The sequence below is a fragment of the Armigeres subalbatus genome, chromosome 2, assembly GCF_024139115.2.
Source record: "Armigeres subalbatus isolate Guangzhou_Male chromosome 2, GZ_Asu_2, whole genome shotgun sequence".
Classification (NCBI taxonomy): domain Eukaryota; kingdom Metazoa; phylum Arthropoda; class Insecta; order Diptera; family Culicidae; genus Armigeres; species Armigeres subalbatus.
Window position 1 is genome coordinate 399,878,596 of NC_085140.1, and position 17,288 is coordinate 399,895,883.

Consider the following 17,288-nt stretch of genomic DNA (forward strand, 5'->3'; position numbering starts at 1 on the left):
CATCGTGTTCTCTAATAAATATTATCTTCGCTTGACGTTCTCCCGGCATACGAACAACGTGACCAGCCCACCGTAGTCTGCCGTGTTCAATAAGCTAAATATCCAGCCCTTTATATACCTGGTACAACTCGTGATTCATGCGACGCCGCCAGATACCGTTCTCCTATTTCTACGCTGAGTATTGTCCGCAGCACCTTACGCTCAAACACTCCGAAAGCTCTCCGATCAGCCTCCTCTAGAGTAGTATACAGCGCGAGTTTTGTTTTCGTTTGCAGACTACGGGACTTAAGCTGGTTACGAAGTCCGTAATAAGCCCTATTTGCAGCAGAAATACGCCTTTTCACCTCGCGGGTAATATCATTATCGCACGTCACTAATGTTCGAAGATACACAAATTCTTCTACCACTTCAAATTTTTCACCATCCAGCACCATTTCGCTACCACCACCACTAATGAACCCACGTTGATTGCCAGCGACCATGTACTTCGTGTTGCTGGTATTGATCGTGAGTCCAATCCTCGCTGTCTCCCGCTTAAAAGGCGCAAAAGCCTCTTCCACGGCACGGCGATCAATCCCGATAATATCGAAATCGTCCGCAAATCCCAGTGGCATATGCGATCTTGTGATAATGTACATCACCCTGCTTTAATCCATCTAAGCTAACAAATGACGTCGATATTTCATCCGCAACCTTTGCACTTGATTTCGATCCGTCCAACGTTATACGAATCAGCCGTATCAGTTTCGCCGGAAAACCATGTTCAAGCATAATTTGCCATAATTCATTCCGTTTCACTGAATCGTACGCCGCCTTGAAATCAATAAACAGATGATGTGTCTGCAAGTTGTACTCCCGGAATTTTTCAAGGATTTGTCTCAGGGTAAACATTTGATCCGTCGTTGATCGGCCCTCACGAAAACCTGCTAGGTATTCGCCGACGAAGGACTCTTCAAGCGGTCTCAATCTGTTGAACAGAATACGGGACATAATTTTGTACGCCGAATTAAGGAGTGTTATTCCTCTGAGGGCAGCAGGGACTATGTCCAAGGGCTTGACGATCCCTCCCCAGGCCATCTGCGAGTTGTGGGGCTTGCCTAGGATGTGGTGGGGTTTGACAGTGGGCCCTGTTAAACCTCTATAAAAAGCTGCATGTATCCGCAAGTAGGCCCCACGAAAGCGACCGTGTGCCGCTCAAAGCGCACAAGCCCAAGTCCTGGTGTTAGGTGGGACGCTAAACAGCCCTGACACGACGGCCCTCCGACGAGACAGGAGGTTTGCGCTGGCCCAATAAGCCGCCTAGAAAACCAATCATTACGAACAATATAAGAGATAATGCGACTCGATATAATCGGCAAAGACCTGGGCGACGAATACAGGATCACGATTGGAAGCTTGGAACATGGAATTGCAAGTCGCTAGGTTTCGCAGGTTGCGACAGGATGATCTACGATGAATTACATCCCCGCAACTTCGACGTCGTGGCGCTGCAGGAGATTTGCTGGACAGGACAGAAAGTGTGGAAAAGCGGGCATCGAGCGGCTACCTTCTACCAAAGCTGTGGCACCACCAACGAGCTGGGAACCGGCTTCATAGTGCTGGGTAAGATGCGCCAACGCGTGATTGGGTGGCAGCCAATCAACGCAAGGATGTGCAAGCTGAGGATTAAAGGCCGTTTCTTCAACTATAGCATCATCAACGTGCACTGCCCACACGAAGGGAGACCCGACGACGAGAAAGAAGCGTTCTACGCACAGCTGGAGCAGACATACGATGGATGCCCACTGCGGGACGTCAAAATCGTCATCGGTGACATGAACGCACAGGTAGGAAGGGAGGAAATGTATAGACTGGTCATCGGACCGGATAGTCTGCACACCGTATCGAATGACAACGGCCAACGATGCATAAACTTCGCAGCCTCCCGCGGAATGGTAGTCCGAAGCACCTTCTTTCCCCGCAAAGATATCCACAAGGCCACATGGAGATCACCTAACCAAGAAACGGAAAACCAAATCGACCACGTTCTAATCGACGGTAAATTCTTCTCCGACATCACGAACGTCCGCACTTACCGCAGTGCGAATATTGAATCCGACCACTACCTCGTTGCAGTATGCCTGCGCTCAAAACTCTCGACGGTGTACAACACGCGTCGAAGTCGGACGCCGCGGCTTAACATTGGGCGGCTACAAGACGATAGACTAGCCCAAGAATACGCGCAGCAGCTGGAAGTGGCACTTCCAACGGAAGAGCAGCTAGGCGCAGCGTCTCTTGAAGATGGCTGGAGAGATATTCGATCCGCCATTGGTAGCACCGCAACCGCTGCACTTGGCACGGTGCCCCCGGATCAGAGAAACGACTGGTATGACGGCGAATGTGAGCAGTTAGTGGAAGAGAAGAATGCAGCATGGGCGAGATTGCTGCAACACCGCACGAGGGCGAACGAGGCACGATATAAACAGGCGCGGAACAGACAAAACTCCATTTTCCGGAGGAAAAAGCGCCAGCAGAAAGATCGAGACCGTGAAGAAACGGAGCAACTGTACCGCGCTAATAACACACGAAAGTTCTATGAGAAGTTAAACCGTTCACGTAAGGGCCACGTGCCACAGCCTGATATGTGTAAGGACATAAACGGGAACCTTCTTACGAACGAGCGTGAGGTGATCCAAAGGTGGCGGCAGCACTACGATGAACACCTGAATGGCGATGTGGCAGACGAAGATGGCGGTATGGTGATGGACCTGGGAGAACGCGCGCAGGACATAATTCTACCGGCTCCGGATCTCCAGGAAATCCAGGAGGAGATTGGCCGGCTGAAGAACAACAAAGCCCCTGGGGTTGACCAACTACCGGGAGAGCTATTTAAACACGGTGGTGAGGCACTGGCTAGAGCGCTGCACTGGGTCATTACCAAGATTTGGGACGAGGAAGTTTTGCCGCAGGAGTGGATGGAAGGTGTCGTGTGTCCCATCTACAAAAAGGGCGATAAGCTGGATTGTAGCAACTACCGCGCAATCACATTGCTGAACGCCGCCTACAAGGTACTCTCCCAAATTTTATGCCGTCGACTAGCACCAACTGCAAGGGAGTTCGTGGGGCAGTACCAGGCGGCTTTATGGGCGAACGCTCCACCACGGACCAGGTGTTCGCCATTCGCCAAGTACTGCAGAAATGCCGCGAATACAACGTGCCCACACATCATCTATTCATCGACTTCAAAGCCGCATATGATACAATCGATCGGGACCAGCTATGGCAGCTAATGCACGAACACGGTTTTCCGGATAAACTGACACGGTTGATTAAAGCGACGATGGATCGGGTGATGTGCGTAGTTCGAGTTTCAGGGGCATTCTCGAGTCCCTTCGAAACCCGCAGAGGGTTACGGCAAGGTGATGGTCTTTCGTGTTTGCTATTCAACATCGCTTTGGAAGGGGTAATACGAAGAGCAGGGATTAACACGAGTGGTACAATTTCCAATAAGTCCGTCCAGCTATTTGGTTTCGCCGACGACATAGATATTATGCCACGTAACTTTGAGAAGATGGAGGAAGCCTACATCAGACTGAAGAGCTAAGCGGATCGGACTAGTCATCAACACGTCGAAGACGAAGTACATGATAGGCAGAGGTTCAAGAGAAGACAATGTGAGCCACCCACCGCGAGTTTGCATCGGTGGTGACGAAATCGAGGTGGTAGAAGAATTTGTGTACTTGGGCTCACTGGTGACTGCCGAAAATGACACCAGCAGAGAAATTCGGAGACGCATAGTGGCTGGAAATCGTACGTACTTTGGACTCCGCAAGACGCTCCGTTCGAATAGAGTTCGCCGCCGTACCAAACTGACAATCTACAAAACGCTAATTAGACCGGTAGTCCTCTACGGACACGAGACCTGGACGATGCTCGTGGAGGACCAACGCGCACTTGGAGTTTTCGAAAGGAAAGTGCTGCGTACCATCTATGGTGGGGTGCAGATGGCGGACGGTACGTGGAGGAGGCGAATGAACCACGAATTGCATCAGCTGTTGGGAGAACCATCCATCGTTCACACCGCGAAAATCGGACGACTGCGATGGGCCGGGCACGTAGCCAGAATGTCGGACAGTAACCCAGTGAAAATGGTTCTCGACAACGATCCGACGGGCACAAGAAGGCGAGGTGCGCAGCGGGCAAGGTGGATCGATCAGGTGGAAGATGACTTGCGGACCCTCCGTAGACTGCGTGGTTGGCGACGTGTAGCCATGGATCGAGCCGAATGGAGAAGACTCTTATACAGGCCTGGGAATTGTCGCGTTTGTCAGTGACACCTGACAAGATACATAAAAACATGGTCAGTCAAAAAAAACTTGTCAACTTCCAGTTCTCCGTCGCACGACTGGATCCCCACGACCAGATGACAACTTTTTCCAACCGCGACAATTTGCTTTTGTTGTATGTCTTGTTAGAGCACACATCTGCGACAAAAGTGTGACAACGCATACACTTTCGGCTCTGTGCACGACACAACATTGGTCCCGAAAGTAAGTTATGTCGCATCTTCTGGTTGTCCATCTGCGTGGAGGAGCAATAGCAGCGGACAAATTGGAAATATCATACTGAAAAGAGCACTTTATGATTAATTATTTTTTTGTTCTCTTGACAGATTCTCTGTTTAGAAATAAGACATTTTATTCAATTTGCGTTGTTACGTACCGTCAACTGGGGGGAAGATGATCATTTGATGTGTCAGTCAAAAGTGCCAATTTTTTTTATGAAACGGTAGTCAACAATATTCTCCATTCGGGTTCATTCACAAATTACATAACGCATCAAGGGGTGGGTGGGTACCCAATATTGCGTTACAAAATGTCACGGTTTGTCTAGGGGGTGGGTGGGTTTGTTTAGTTCTGTTACGTGCATTTATGATAATAAAATAATATAAAAAACAAAATTTCTAATTAAATTTAAATTTGAAGTATTATTATGTACTATGAATGAAGTAAAGGAAAAATTCACTAAAAATACCAATTCAGCATTTTAGTGAAACTTTAATAACACGTTATGCGTCACAGATGGGGGTGGGTGGGTATAAAGCAAATGTTACAAACAAGTCACGGGGGGGGGGGTGGGGGCTCAAATCTGTGTTTTTTTGCGTTATGTAATTTGTGAATGAGCCCATTCAAGTAATGTTACCGCCAGGTAGAAATCCGAGTTTTTCGATTATAATCATGAAAATGTATTTTGTGGAAGAAAGAGAGAGATAGTCATAAATGACGCTATTTTCGTTTCAAATATTGACTTCTTTACGTAGTAAATTCTACATTCATACAAATAACCTAGTGTATTTCGACTGCTAGGACATAATGGTTTTAGTAGTTCGCCTACCAAATAAATGAGCTGGTAAAAAAAAAATTGTTTTAGTAGAGCTGTCTTGATCAACTTCACCCCAAACCAGATTATTCAAAAAATGTGTGATGATTTAATTTATTTTAATAAATGCGAACGCATTTCAGAAAACTAAAGTTGTTGATTATTGCAACGTATAGCAGTACATGTTTTGAACATATTTGTTTCGATTTAAAATGTAAACACACATTGGTTTTGTCTTAAAAATGATCATCTTCTCCCCAGTTGACGGTACATAATAATACATAAACAAAAAAAACAAGTGTCTCTTGCACAGAGAAAAATCCCCCAGTGTAGAATAACTGAACCATTTAACGCAACGCAAGTTTGCTCGCTTTTCACGCGGTTTATGGAGTTTTCGTACTTTTCGTACGAGGATTTGAAAAAAAAATCGGAGCTTACGAAACAGCGATTTTTGATAAAGTCATTTTTACGCGATTTTTGTAATTTATCCGGTTTTGACTTACGCAGTATAATCAATCGTCCGCGTAAATATCGATTTCAGTGGATTTTAACCGGTACACCGTTTGTAGCAATTGCCTGATAGACGGTTATTTGACTGCAATATTTTATGTATAAGAGAAATACGGAATTTTATTTAAGCGTATATCCTGCAATTAAGGAACATTCGATACATTTTTGATTGATTGGAATTACTGCACGATAACTTGGGCGGAGTATTAAATTTTAATCGCTAGCCACGCGCTGTTGTGGGGCCGTACACTTATTACGGTGCATTTTTCTGTGTTTTTCGAAACCCCCTCCAATGTAAAATTATTTCTTACACATTATTTTTTATTTATATGGAGAGTAAGAAAATGATAGTACTCCTTCCATAAGTGCTTACGTAATAAGTGTACGGTTATGAAACGCTCATGCGGGCTTGTTCATGCTATGTACAGCGTGATATGTTTTTTGGTTTATGATGTTCAAAATACAACAGCTTGTGTGCTCGAGTGTTAATGGCCCGCTTAAAAGATTTCAAACCATTCGTGATATAGATAATTTCAAACCATTCGTGATTTTTAAACATACATTTTAGATATGTAATTAAATGACGCATTTTGGTTAAACAGGAGGAGCTGGACTAAAATCACCAAAATTCGACACATTATTATTATGCCGTACATATTAGCCCTTTTTATAATGGGTTCGACTTCAACTGCTGTAAAACTCAGAAACCACACCATTTCAGTGGTTCCCCCACATTTTGTCATCAATTCATAATGACAACATTTTGCTGACAACGACAACAATTTTTGTCGCGACAAAATTCAAAGGTGACAAGACGAACTTTTTTGTCAATAACCATGACAACTATTCTAATCCGTCTGGTTGTGCAAAACCTTAGTCGCGATGGAAAGCGTCACACGACAAACATATCGTAACAAAATAAGTATGTGACAAGATTCAAAATGTCTTGTCGGAGCGAGAGACCAGTAGTACGCTGTATCGAGCTACGTTGGTTAGGTTGTTTTGTCCAGTTTGAGGTGACTGTTTTCTCTTTGGTTTTGTCGCATGGTTTTTCTGTATGAATGTGACAAATCCCAGGCCTGCTCTTATATACCGCACAGGCCACTTCGGCCTTAGTCTGATTAAATAAAATAATAATATTCCTCGGTAATTGGCGCACTCCAGTCTGTGCCCTTTCTTAAAGAGAGGGTAAATGAGGCCGTCCAACCAGCTAGCAGGCGTTTCCTCGTCTTCCCATATTCCCTACTCAAAATTGAATCGAAACCGACTCATTTACGTTGAAATTGGCATAACCCATTTGTGTCAAGTGAGTCGGAAAAGAATAAATGTTAGGCTTAATTAGGTTTCTTAATGCGATTAAACTTCTCGACCAGTTGTGACTTTTCGGAACCGCAATAACACCATACATGTCCGCACAATGTATCGTAGAGGAAACAACTCTTACTTGCGGGAGTCCCATCACGCATAATTAGGATTATGCTAGTTCACAATAACACTGACCTTCGTGTAGATGTCCCACCAATGCAGAGAAAGATACTCTTGAATGCGGCCGTCCCACGACGAAGAAATGTGATCGTTCTGATCCACAATAGCACCGTTCTTCTCGCGGGCGTCCTACCAAGGCAACGGAAAAAACTTTCGAATGTGAGCATCGCACGTTGCAGGATTGTGATCCATTCGATCCACAATAACACCAATCTGTTTGCGGTTGTCCCACCAACACATAGCAAGAAATACTCGAAAGCCGACGTCCTACCACGCAAAATTGTGATCCATCCCATCCACAATAAGACTGGCTTGCATGCAGAATTATGATTTATCCGATCCTCAACATCAAAATTTTTCTTGTTAGCGTCCCACCAAAAAACGTCAAAAAAAATTTCGGATACGGAAAGATGTAGAAATTAAGGCAAACCGAGAAATCGATAAAATCGTAAAAAACGACTCCTTCTTGTGGACGATATGTCGATATGTCAATGTCGATAAAGTTGATTATATTCTCTCTATATATGCCTATCTAGCTAGATTTAAGCGTAGCTACGACCCATCATCATCAAGGAACATCAGAAAAGTATTGCAAAAAAGGAGGAGATCTCACTTCATTATTACTGAAGAAAGAGGCCCACCTCACTGCATTACTATTCCAAGCTCCAAGACACGATGTTCACATGCACATCCGTAAAATCAGTACGTCAATGCCAAATTGTGACGCGGCATTGAACAAAAATAGTTAACATGTGATACCACCACGACAGGATGTCTTTGGTTGCCATATCAGTGCTAATGGCGTAAGCCCACCCATCGCGGCAAGATCACATATCCGAGGGGAGGGATTTGGCGGAACCCCGACCATATGTAACAAAAAATTCTATACCACATGTCTGGACTGATTTGCGATTTAAGCGTAACTTATTTTGATCCACAATTCCGTTTTGAAAGTCGATGCCAATAAAATTTCAACTGTTTCGCAAACTTCGACACCGTTTCTAATGTCCTATTCGACAATGTTACTCTCTTACATAATCACGTTTCTGTTCGCTTTCTCACGACTATTATTTTATTATTAAATCCACATATGGCCACAGTAGCCTCTGCAGTACATTACAGTCTTCTCCATTCAGCACGATCCATGGCTGTACGTCACCAGCCATAAAGTCTACAGAAGGTCCCTAAATCGAATCTTTTCCCCGAATTCTCCCTACAGATAGAGATTTATTAACCCACAAACACAAAAAAATCAAATTGCTGCCATTTTATCATTTCTTGTCGTATTGGGCTGGTTTTATCACTGTTCTGCTTGTACGGATCCCAGAGATGTAAGTCCAACAAAATGTCGCTTTCTTCGTCTCTATTGGTACCGCTTTGGTAGATTTGTACATAGGGATAATATCAAAATCAAAAATAATGGTGGCATCTGCTCCAGAATCCAACAGCAGTTTTCTTCGGTGTGACCCTTTGGGAACCGGCCCCGATATGACAGGTTCAATATTTTCGCACCATATTAGCAATATAGGTATCAAACTTCAGCATTTTCCGAGGGCCTCGGGGAAGCCTTCGGAGGAATCAAAATCATTTTCAACTTATCACAAACTATGGCAGTTTGTCTGTGGTATCGCTTTGACCGACAACGAAGTGTAAAGGGCCGTACACTTATTACGCTTATCACATATTCGGCATAAGCCATAAACAAACAAATCCAATCGGTTCAATTGCAATAATAAATGTAAAAGATGTTTTGTAGAAAACCAAACCCGTTAGTTTTCAAAAAACGACATAAACTTACTCCAATCAATCAATTTGTTCATCATTATCCATCAGCCCTACTCACTAAACTAACCTAAACTAATCAAGATGGCGGGATTCTGCAGAAATCACTCCGTTTGATATATTATACAAAGAATGTGAATAAAAACATTTCAGAACGACGCCAACGTTACGACAACACCTCAAGAGCAGAATTCCGGGTAGAAGCCATGATATTGATTACAAAACATGATATGAACTTGTTTGAAATAAAAGTAAAAATAACAAGCGAAAATAACAAAAAAATGTACCGAAATATCATAAAATTATCAGGTTTTGCTATTAACAAGAACAATCTAATAACTCAAAATATTGATGGGTTCTTGTTAATGGCAAAACCTGATATTTTTATGATATTTTGGTGCAAATTTTTGTTACTTACGCTTGTTATCTTTACTCTTATTTCAAACAAATTCATTTCATGTTTTATTATTTTAATATATACGCCCAATTAAAAAAAACTGATTTCACCAAATTAATAAATAACTGGGTGAATTTTCGAAGTAATTCCTTCAAGAATTCCGAGGTATTTAGAAATTTCTTCGGAAATTACATTAGGAATTGCTTCGAGAATTCCTTTAGGAATTCTTCGAAAAGCCTTTCAGGTTCTCCTTCGAAATGTCTTTTGAAAGTTCTTTCAAAAATGGTTTCAGCAATCCTTCAGGATTTCCTCTTGAAATAAGGCAATTTAAAATCTAGCAATTCCTTTCCTTAATCCTTAATTCCTTAAAATCCTTAATAAATTTCTTCATTGATTCATTCGCAATTTTCTTCCCTACGCATCTCTCTAGAATTTCCTTACGGAATTCTTTCAACTCTTTTGGGGTTTCATTTGAGAATTTCATCGGATGTTTCTTTAGAAAATCCTTTTTCAGAAATTTCAATTGAAAATTCATTCCAAAATTCCTTTGAAAATTCCTAATTCATTACGAATTTCCTTAAGACATTCAAACTGAAATAATTTCACAAGAATTTTTGAAATAATTTCCAAATAAATTCGATTTTCCAAAAGACTTCTCGAATTTAAAAAAAATGGAGAAAACAAAAATCAGAAAAAATTAAAAAAAAATCAGAATGAATGGAACTTCCGAAGGAATGGATTGAAAGAATAAAATTTTCAAAGGAATTCATCAATTTTTTTTAAAGGAATTTCTGGAGAAATTACAGAAATTATCAAAGGTTTTCCTAAATAATCGTGTGTAGAAACGTGAAATTCCGGTATAATTTTTGTTTTCTCTATGGAAAACCCCATTTATTTCTGATTGATTTTCCATAAGAATTCCTGGGTGTATTTGCTAAAGAATTCCTTAAGGTTTTTACGTAATTTTTGTTTTAATTTCTCAGATAACAACTAGTTGATATAAAAGAACAGGAAAAAGTTCTGTTGGAATTTCTGAAGGAAATTCTCGAGGAATTCCTGGAATATTAAAAAAATTATCCGAAGAGACATTTTAATGAAATTTGCTTTTCGAGTAAATTAAAATCATATGCACCATGCATAACTCAATAACTTGAAAGGTGTTTCTAAATGTTAGCATAGCATAGCATATCAAAACTGACCACACACAGCCTGGGACTTGACATGTTTTTCATTCAACGCTATCTTTGTTCAACACTTGGCCAGGTCCTCACGATCAGTGGGGATATGGGTAGGAAGTGTTGATTAGATACCTACTTAAGAAGATGCGGAGAACTCGCGCGACCTTCATAGGTATCTGGAGTTGGAATTTGGATGGGTAATTATGGGATGCTTTCCATGGCGAAAAAGCGTTAATTTCAATGATAACAACAATTAGAATGTAAAATAATGGTATTTGTAGCTGAATAAAATGTAATCATTAAGAATACAATGTTATGGAAGATGTTGAACTTAATTTCACGCAGTAATCTCATTAATCATAGTACCTATTTGAAAGCTGTTTCTATATATTACGTGTATATTAAACGTTTTTTCATAATCCGGGAAATTTAACGAAAACTCTGGAAAAAACATGGAAAAATCAGGAAATTTTTATTGTGAAGATGAGTTGACCCCCTTTTCAAACGTCGATTTGATAAATCTGATAGCAAATCCACGCACACCAACACCATCAACAGGTAGCAGAGCCCTTCAGCCCTACGTATTGATCGTGTTAGATCTTACAAAAGCAGATAAGTTATTTTGAGAATTTGGTATTGATTTCTTCACAACATGTTGGGTGATTTTACGAGAAATGTAATTGACATAGAAAATTCACATTGTTTGTTGAAAATGTTTTGTATTGTTTGCATTCGCGGCTAACCTCGTGCGAAGCCTGGGATTAATAGGCTGCGAATGACATGTGACTGAGCAATAATTGCCTGTCCAGGTAGGGTTGCGGATGGTATTTCCGACAGGATCCCATTGCCGGCACATGCTCAAAAACCAATAATAGAAACATTGTTTTGCCAAAACACCTCCTAAATCGTGTGTGCTTACTCGAGAATTTACGGTGCAGGTAGTTCAAATCGAACTTGAAGATGCAATTGCGGCTTTAGAGCGCAATAGCCAGCCGGGAATACTAAAAGCATTGAAGTTGGGTCAAATGACGGCTTTAGGATATCTTCTGACCAAATTTGAGCGCAATTAATATGACTAAATATTTGACTATAACAGAAATAGGAAACTGCCCAAGCTGTTATTTTTCCTAAAGTAAAATTATACTTTATTGCTCATTGAAGTGTCGTGTGCTGGATTCGAAGTTAAATCATAATAAGATCTCTGAAAGAAGTTACAGTTGAGATATGTGAAAATACAGTGGTGGAACTGATCCGTCCAAAACACATACATTTTCCAGAATATACAAGTGTTTTAATCTTTTTATTTTATGGCTAAATAGTAGACATTTTTGCCTTAGATGACAGTCAGTCAGATCTGACTTTACTGTCTGACTGTTACTTTGGTATTTAAGGAAAGTTTCAAACGCAAATTTTAAATTTTCAGACGCTTTGAAATTTCGTTCAATCGATGATTCCCAGCTTGCTTCCAGTTGTTGTGCGCCACACCTACACATAGGCCTTATCAATTCGTCACCTGTGCCTCCTCTACCATCGCACCTCGCTTCGTATTGACAGGTTAAGTGGATCGTCACCCTTTTATTTTACAACCCATTGTGCAACGATAATCAATACGTGAGTAATTGAATTTGCCGTCTTCATCGCCGCCACTAATTACAACCATCACAATGGCATCGCAAGCCGTCGACGACACGACACGGCATACGCGCGGCGGCGTTGTGCGGTGGCACAATGCACTTGCATTCAATAGACACTGCTCTGTCGACGTCGTCGTTGGGTTGCATTGCGTTTGTCCAGAAATGCTTGCGGTTGCGCAATTCACCAGCCCCTGCTTCAAAATTTGAATTTCAAACTCTTACTGCTAGTGCTAGTAGGTACCGGCTTCTGTGAATAACCAGCAATAACAGAAATTGAAACTTGCGGGCGACGGACGCGTTTGTGTGCCGGTGGTGTCATGGTCTCCACCCTTTTTCGTTACTTTTGCATTCTCTGATTCCGGGGGCCCAATTAACCAATTAATCAATGGTATGCGGCCGACCGAACCAGACCAGACCAGCTAGCTCACAATGATATGTATTTTTCGAAATTGGAAACAAACCGGCCGGTGGTGGATCGGTGATGTAGTTGCTACTGCTAGAGGTCGGTGTGTTATTATTCAATTTGATACCGACGTGTGGCTAATGTGGAAGAATTGAGTACACGTCGTCGGTTTTGTGGGGCGGTTGTTGCTGAAGTTGCAAATTGAATAAGACGTGCCAGATTGGAATAAAAGTGACAAAATAAAAAAAACCGGAAGGTCCTGTTTAGTTTGTAATCGAACACGTGTATAATGTTCCCGACCTTGACTGTGGAAATTGCACAAACGTACCCCGTCCCACATAGTGTCTTCTTTGTATATTCACGACATGCGGCAGTGCGCAAGTGGTTGTTGCTGTTGGTCGTGCGATGCAGTGCGTGTTCCGGTTTCGGCGGAGATGCTCCCCGATACGTCCTGCAGTGTCGAAGAATCTCGTGCAAATACGCGCGTGCCTCCGCTAACGTGCCTGGCTTCAACAACAAAATGGAACGGTGATGTTCGATTGCGGTGCGATATCGTCATTGGCTTTGGAAAACCTAAAATCTCGAACTCTTACGGTGGTCGACGGACTGACTGAGGCGGATTACATCCCCCTTCTGCAAAGGTTCAGCGAAGTCAATTGACGGCGGACGTGTCCGAACAACGGTCGGTGGCGGGGGGTTCGATTTTGACTTTCCGCTCAGGTCTGCCACGTACTCGACCGGGTGCGCGCATTTTTGTTACCCTTCTCGATTCTCCGGTCAACCCCCACACCGATGATGATCGTCTACTGTTGCTATACTGGTTCTGGTACCCGTTCCTGTTTCTTCGCGTTGGATTTTCTAATACTGACCGGCCGGTCGTCGTCGTCGCTTACTGTGTCGGTACTTATGACTACGACAACGGAACCAGATCATGAACTGAAGAACGAAATGAATGTAGGTCAGCGATGTTATCCGGTGTCAACAAACATCGGAATCGCCGCCTTCATTCCTGTCCCAGACCATCGGCAGACGGGCAGCGTTTCATGACGTTACCGTTCAGTCAGAACAGAATACACCTCGGGTGGTAGTCTACACACGTCCGAGTCGATTCGAAGTAATCTCACGCGTTCGTTTGACTGTGTCGAGACAGTTGTTTGAAAGTGCATAATCCCAATTGTAACTGCCCTACCGGGCTTCATGTTGTTTGTTACCGTTTTGGATTCGATCAATGCTAATCAATTGTTTTCTATTTTTCTCATTGCAGATCTGATGAGGATAGTGCTAGTGGTAACAAATACAACAAAATGGAAGAAGACAACGTTCAAGAGCGGGAGCGATTCGCAAGGTTAGTTGATATATGTTTCTATTGATTCGTTAATTATGTTGAGAACGTTGTTCGTTTTCGAAAAAAAAAATTAGTGTGATGGAAGGAAAAGTTTAGTTACTAAGAAATATCAAAATTATTGTCGTTTTTCTTTTCTCACTAAAAGTTCATCACCTCATGAAACGATTTTTCAATTAAAAGACTGGGATAGTTTAAACTTCAATCAAATTCAGTTCGAGTGGTTAGTCAAAAATTAAAAGATTCGCGTTAACGAATTGAGAATATGTGTGCTGTGCATTTGCTTGTGTTTGTATCTGAGTAGAATTTCAAAGTGTGAAGCTCCGTGTACCCGTTCAATGATATTTTTCTCAGTAAAGTTCCTTTAGTATTTAGGATGAGGGAAAAATTACCATTTGGAGCTAGTTGACGCGTAGGGGAGAACGGTCCAAAATGCGCCCCTTCAGCTTTTTCGATGGTTTCACCAATATGAACAAGAATACCGAACCATTTTAAGTGTAGATGCAAAATTTACAAACCCAGCTACATTTGATCTTCTATTCAAAACAATAAGATTTTCATGACTTTCTAACGAGTTTAAAAAAGGGTTTCAAAAATAGGCCTGGGACAAAACGCCCGAATGGTGGTGCAAAATGACTAAATTGCATGTAAAATAATGGTGAACGCATGGTTGTTTGTTTTTCCCTAATGGATTGAACTACAATCTTACGGGTAAGGTGAAAGAATCGCAAATCGTTAAATTTGAGTGAATATGAAGGGATTTTGCTTTTTTTTTCCAATGAAGCTCATTAATGAATAAGAAATTATGAATTGTAATGGTAATATGCGTTCGTAATGTCCTACAACAGATTATATGAGTGGTTTAATGAGTGAGGCCATTTTGCCCCTGTTCTCCTCTATATTGCTCTTATATTCTTCAGGCAGACAAAGAACAAATGCCAACTCATTCGTGCTGTGAGAATAAGGTTGGAAAAGAAATGAAGTTCAAATTTGAAAGCTGTTAGCAATCTTCATTAAAATTTCATATTTAATTATTTTTTTGTGAAATTTTGCTTTATTTTGTTCTTGATTTCCAAAGAGTGATATTCGATTTCGATAGAAATCAATATCTGGGTCTTCCTAGGCAGTCCGGTTTGGGAAATCTTCAAAATGCAAAAAATGTGGAAGCACTGAATAAACACTAAGCTGCGATGTAAATGTGATGCCTTTTTATAAATAACTGCATCTGCCTGGAATAAGCCAATGGTTGATGCGAATACTTTCTTTAAAAGAATCCAACAATTCAGATAAGGTAATGACGTACAGCCACTTTCAAAATTGAACGAACAACATTAATTAGATGAATATATTCAAAAATTTCAAATAAAATAAATGGTTGGCTAAGTTTTTTGGATTTGATTTCAATATGCAGCTCTTCCTTCAATGTAAGCCTACATAGAATGGTTGAAAAAATTTCTTTAAAGTTTATTTACTTGAAAATAAACTCCAAATACGACTGTTAGATTCACAAAATTGAGAGCACAACGATGTTTTTCTATAAAATTTCTTACTATAAACGCGATTAATGTAATCAATGTTGTTCTTACATAGTTATATTTTGTCGTGGTTCTGCCGAACCGTACCAAGCGGCTTTTTGACTGACTTTGTTCGTAAAAGGAAAGCGGAAATCATTTCATAACAATTTATACGTACATTTGTTGTAAGATATCTTCAGTCATGGGTTTGAATGATTTCCGTTACGATTCATGATCAAATAAATCAACTAAACGAAAGCTTGAGCAAAAAAATGGGTAATTTTTTGTTGGCGCTTGGAGTGATTTGGCAGAAACCCGGCCATTTATAATAATAAAAATCCGCTACTTAACATTTTTAAAAGCAGGCGTTTGCTCGGATTAAGGCAATGGTGGATATTACCCATTGTGGATATGATCCCTTCTTTAAAAGTAGGCGTTTTCCCGAATTAAGGCAATGGTGGATATGATCCCTTCTTAAAAATCAGGCGCTTGCTCGGATTACGACAATTGTGGATGTGATCTCTTCTTTAAATTCGTTCGCTCGACATAAGGTGGTTGTGATCCCTTTATTAAAACTAGGCGCTTGCTCGGATTAAGGCAAGGGTGATTGTGATCACTTCTTGAAAAGAAGACACTTGTCAGATTAGGCCAATGGTGGATTTGATTCATTATCTTTAAAAGTAGGCGTTTGTCCGGATAACAGGCCTGGTAGCGGATCACTTTTTAGTTACTTAGTCACTTTTTTCGGGCAAGTCACTAAAAAGTCTCTTTTTTCGACCTCAAGTCACTAAAGTCACTTTTCTCGCAAAAAGTCACTATTTTCAACTATTTTGAACCTATTGACTAAGATTTTTTTTTAAATAAAGCTATACATAACGTCGGATGATACTTTGATCATGGCGGAAATGAAATTACGGATCTTGGAAAAATGATCGCTCTGTAAATTCGCCAGCCATTTAGCTCGCTGCTTTTTTGGCATTTCACCAGTTTAGCTAATTGAAGGTGTTTAACGTCACAATTTATAAATTGGTATACAGTCATGCAAGCAGGAGACCTGCCGATTCCGATTTTGTTTTAAAGCTCAAGCTTTATACAGTAGGGGAAGGGGGGAAGACTTGTTTTATTGGAAGAACTAATTCTCCGCTGTTTTACCTCTAGACAAATGATCGTTATGTGACGAGTTATTTTTTTGACAACCTTAACAACCTTATTTACTCTATTATTTACTGTGTAATGTCTCTCCTAAAGATACTTTGGTGGCCACGCAATATTTTTAACAACTTCTCCTAATATTGACAAAAGGCCATAATTTTTTCATAGAACAAAGCCGAAAATATGCTAAATGATCTTCACTGATAAAAATGTCAACATTCCACCACAATTTTAGGATAATTGGATTTTGAGTTGTTGCCACAATATGAGGAGACATGATCCTTGAGACTTGAGAAGTTTGGCAAAAAAAATTCACAAATATATTTTACTTGTTCTCAAGCGGCTATTTTTTTGTAGATTTGACAAATGTAATGAAGGGTTTGCTCTAAACAAATATTTATTGAGTAGATATCATAGAGAGAGAATCAAGTCTCCCCAATTTTGAAGATTGCATACGATATTGAATTCCATAGCAATAATCGATCATGAATACGCACAGCAAGTTGGCAAATCTGCTTATTTTGGAGGAAAAA

The 17,288-nt window shown here is 41.0% G+C and overlaps 1 protein-coding gene across 7 annotated transcripts in view; it reads left to right on the forward strand.

Annotated features, from left to right (window-relative positions):
* LOC134213273 (aryl hydrocarbon receptor nuclear translocator homolog) overlaps positions 1–17,288 on the forward strand; it is a 627,873-nt gene that overhangs the window by 322,666 nt on the left and 287,919 nt on the right. For 6 of the 7 annotated variants that reach the window (XM_062692167.1, XM_062692165.1, XM_062692163.1 and 3 more), the window contains exon 3: positions 14,012–14,092. In XM_062692167.1, coding sequence (XP_062548151.1) covers positions 14,052–14,092 — 41 coding nt within the window. In that variant the 5' untranslated portion in view covers positions 14,012–14,051. Of the gene's footprint in view, positions 1–13,884; positions 13,908–14,011; positions 14,093–17,288 lie in introns of those variants that run through there. The other variant, XM_062692169.1, reaches the window with a different exon arrangement.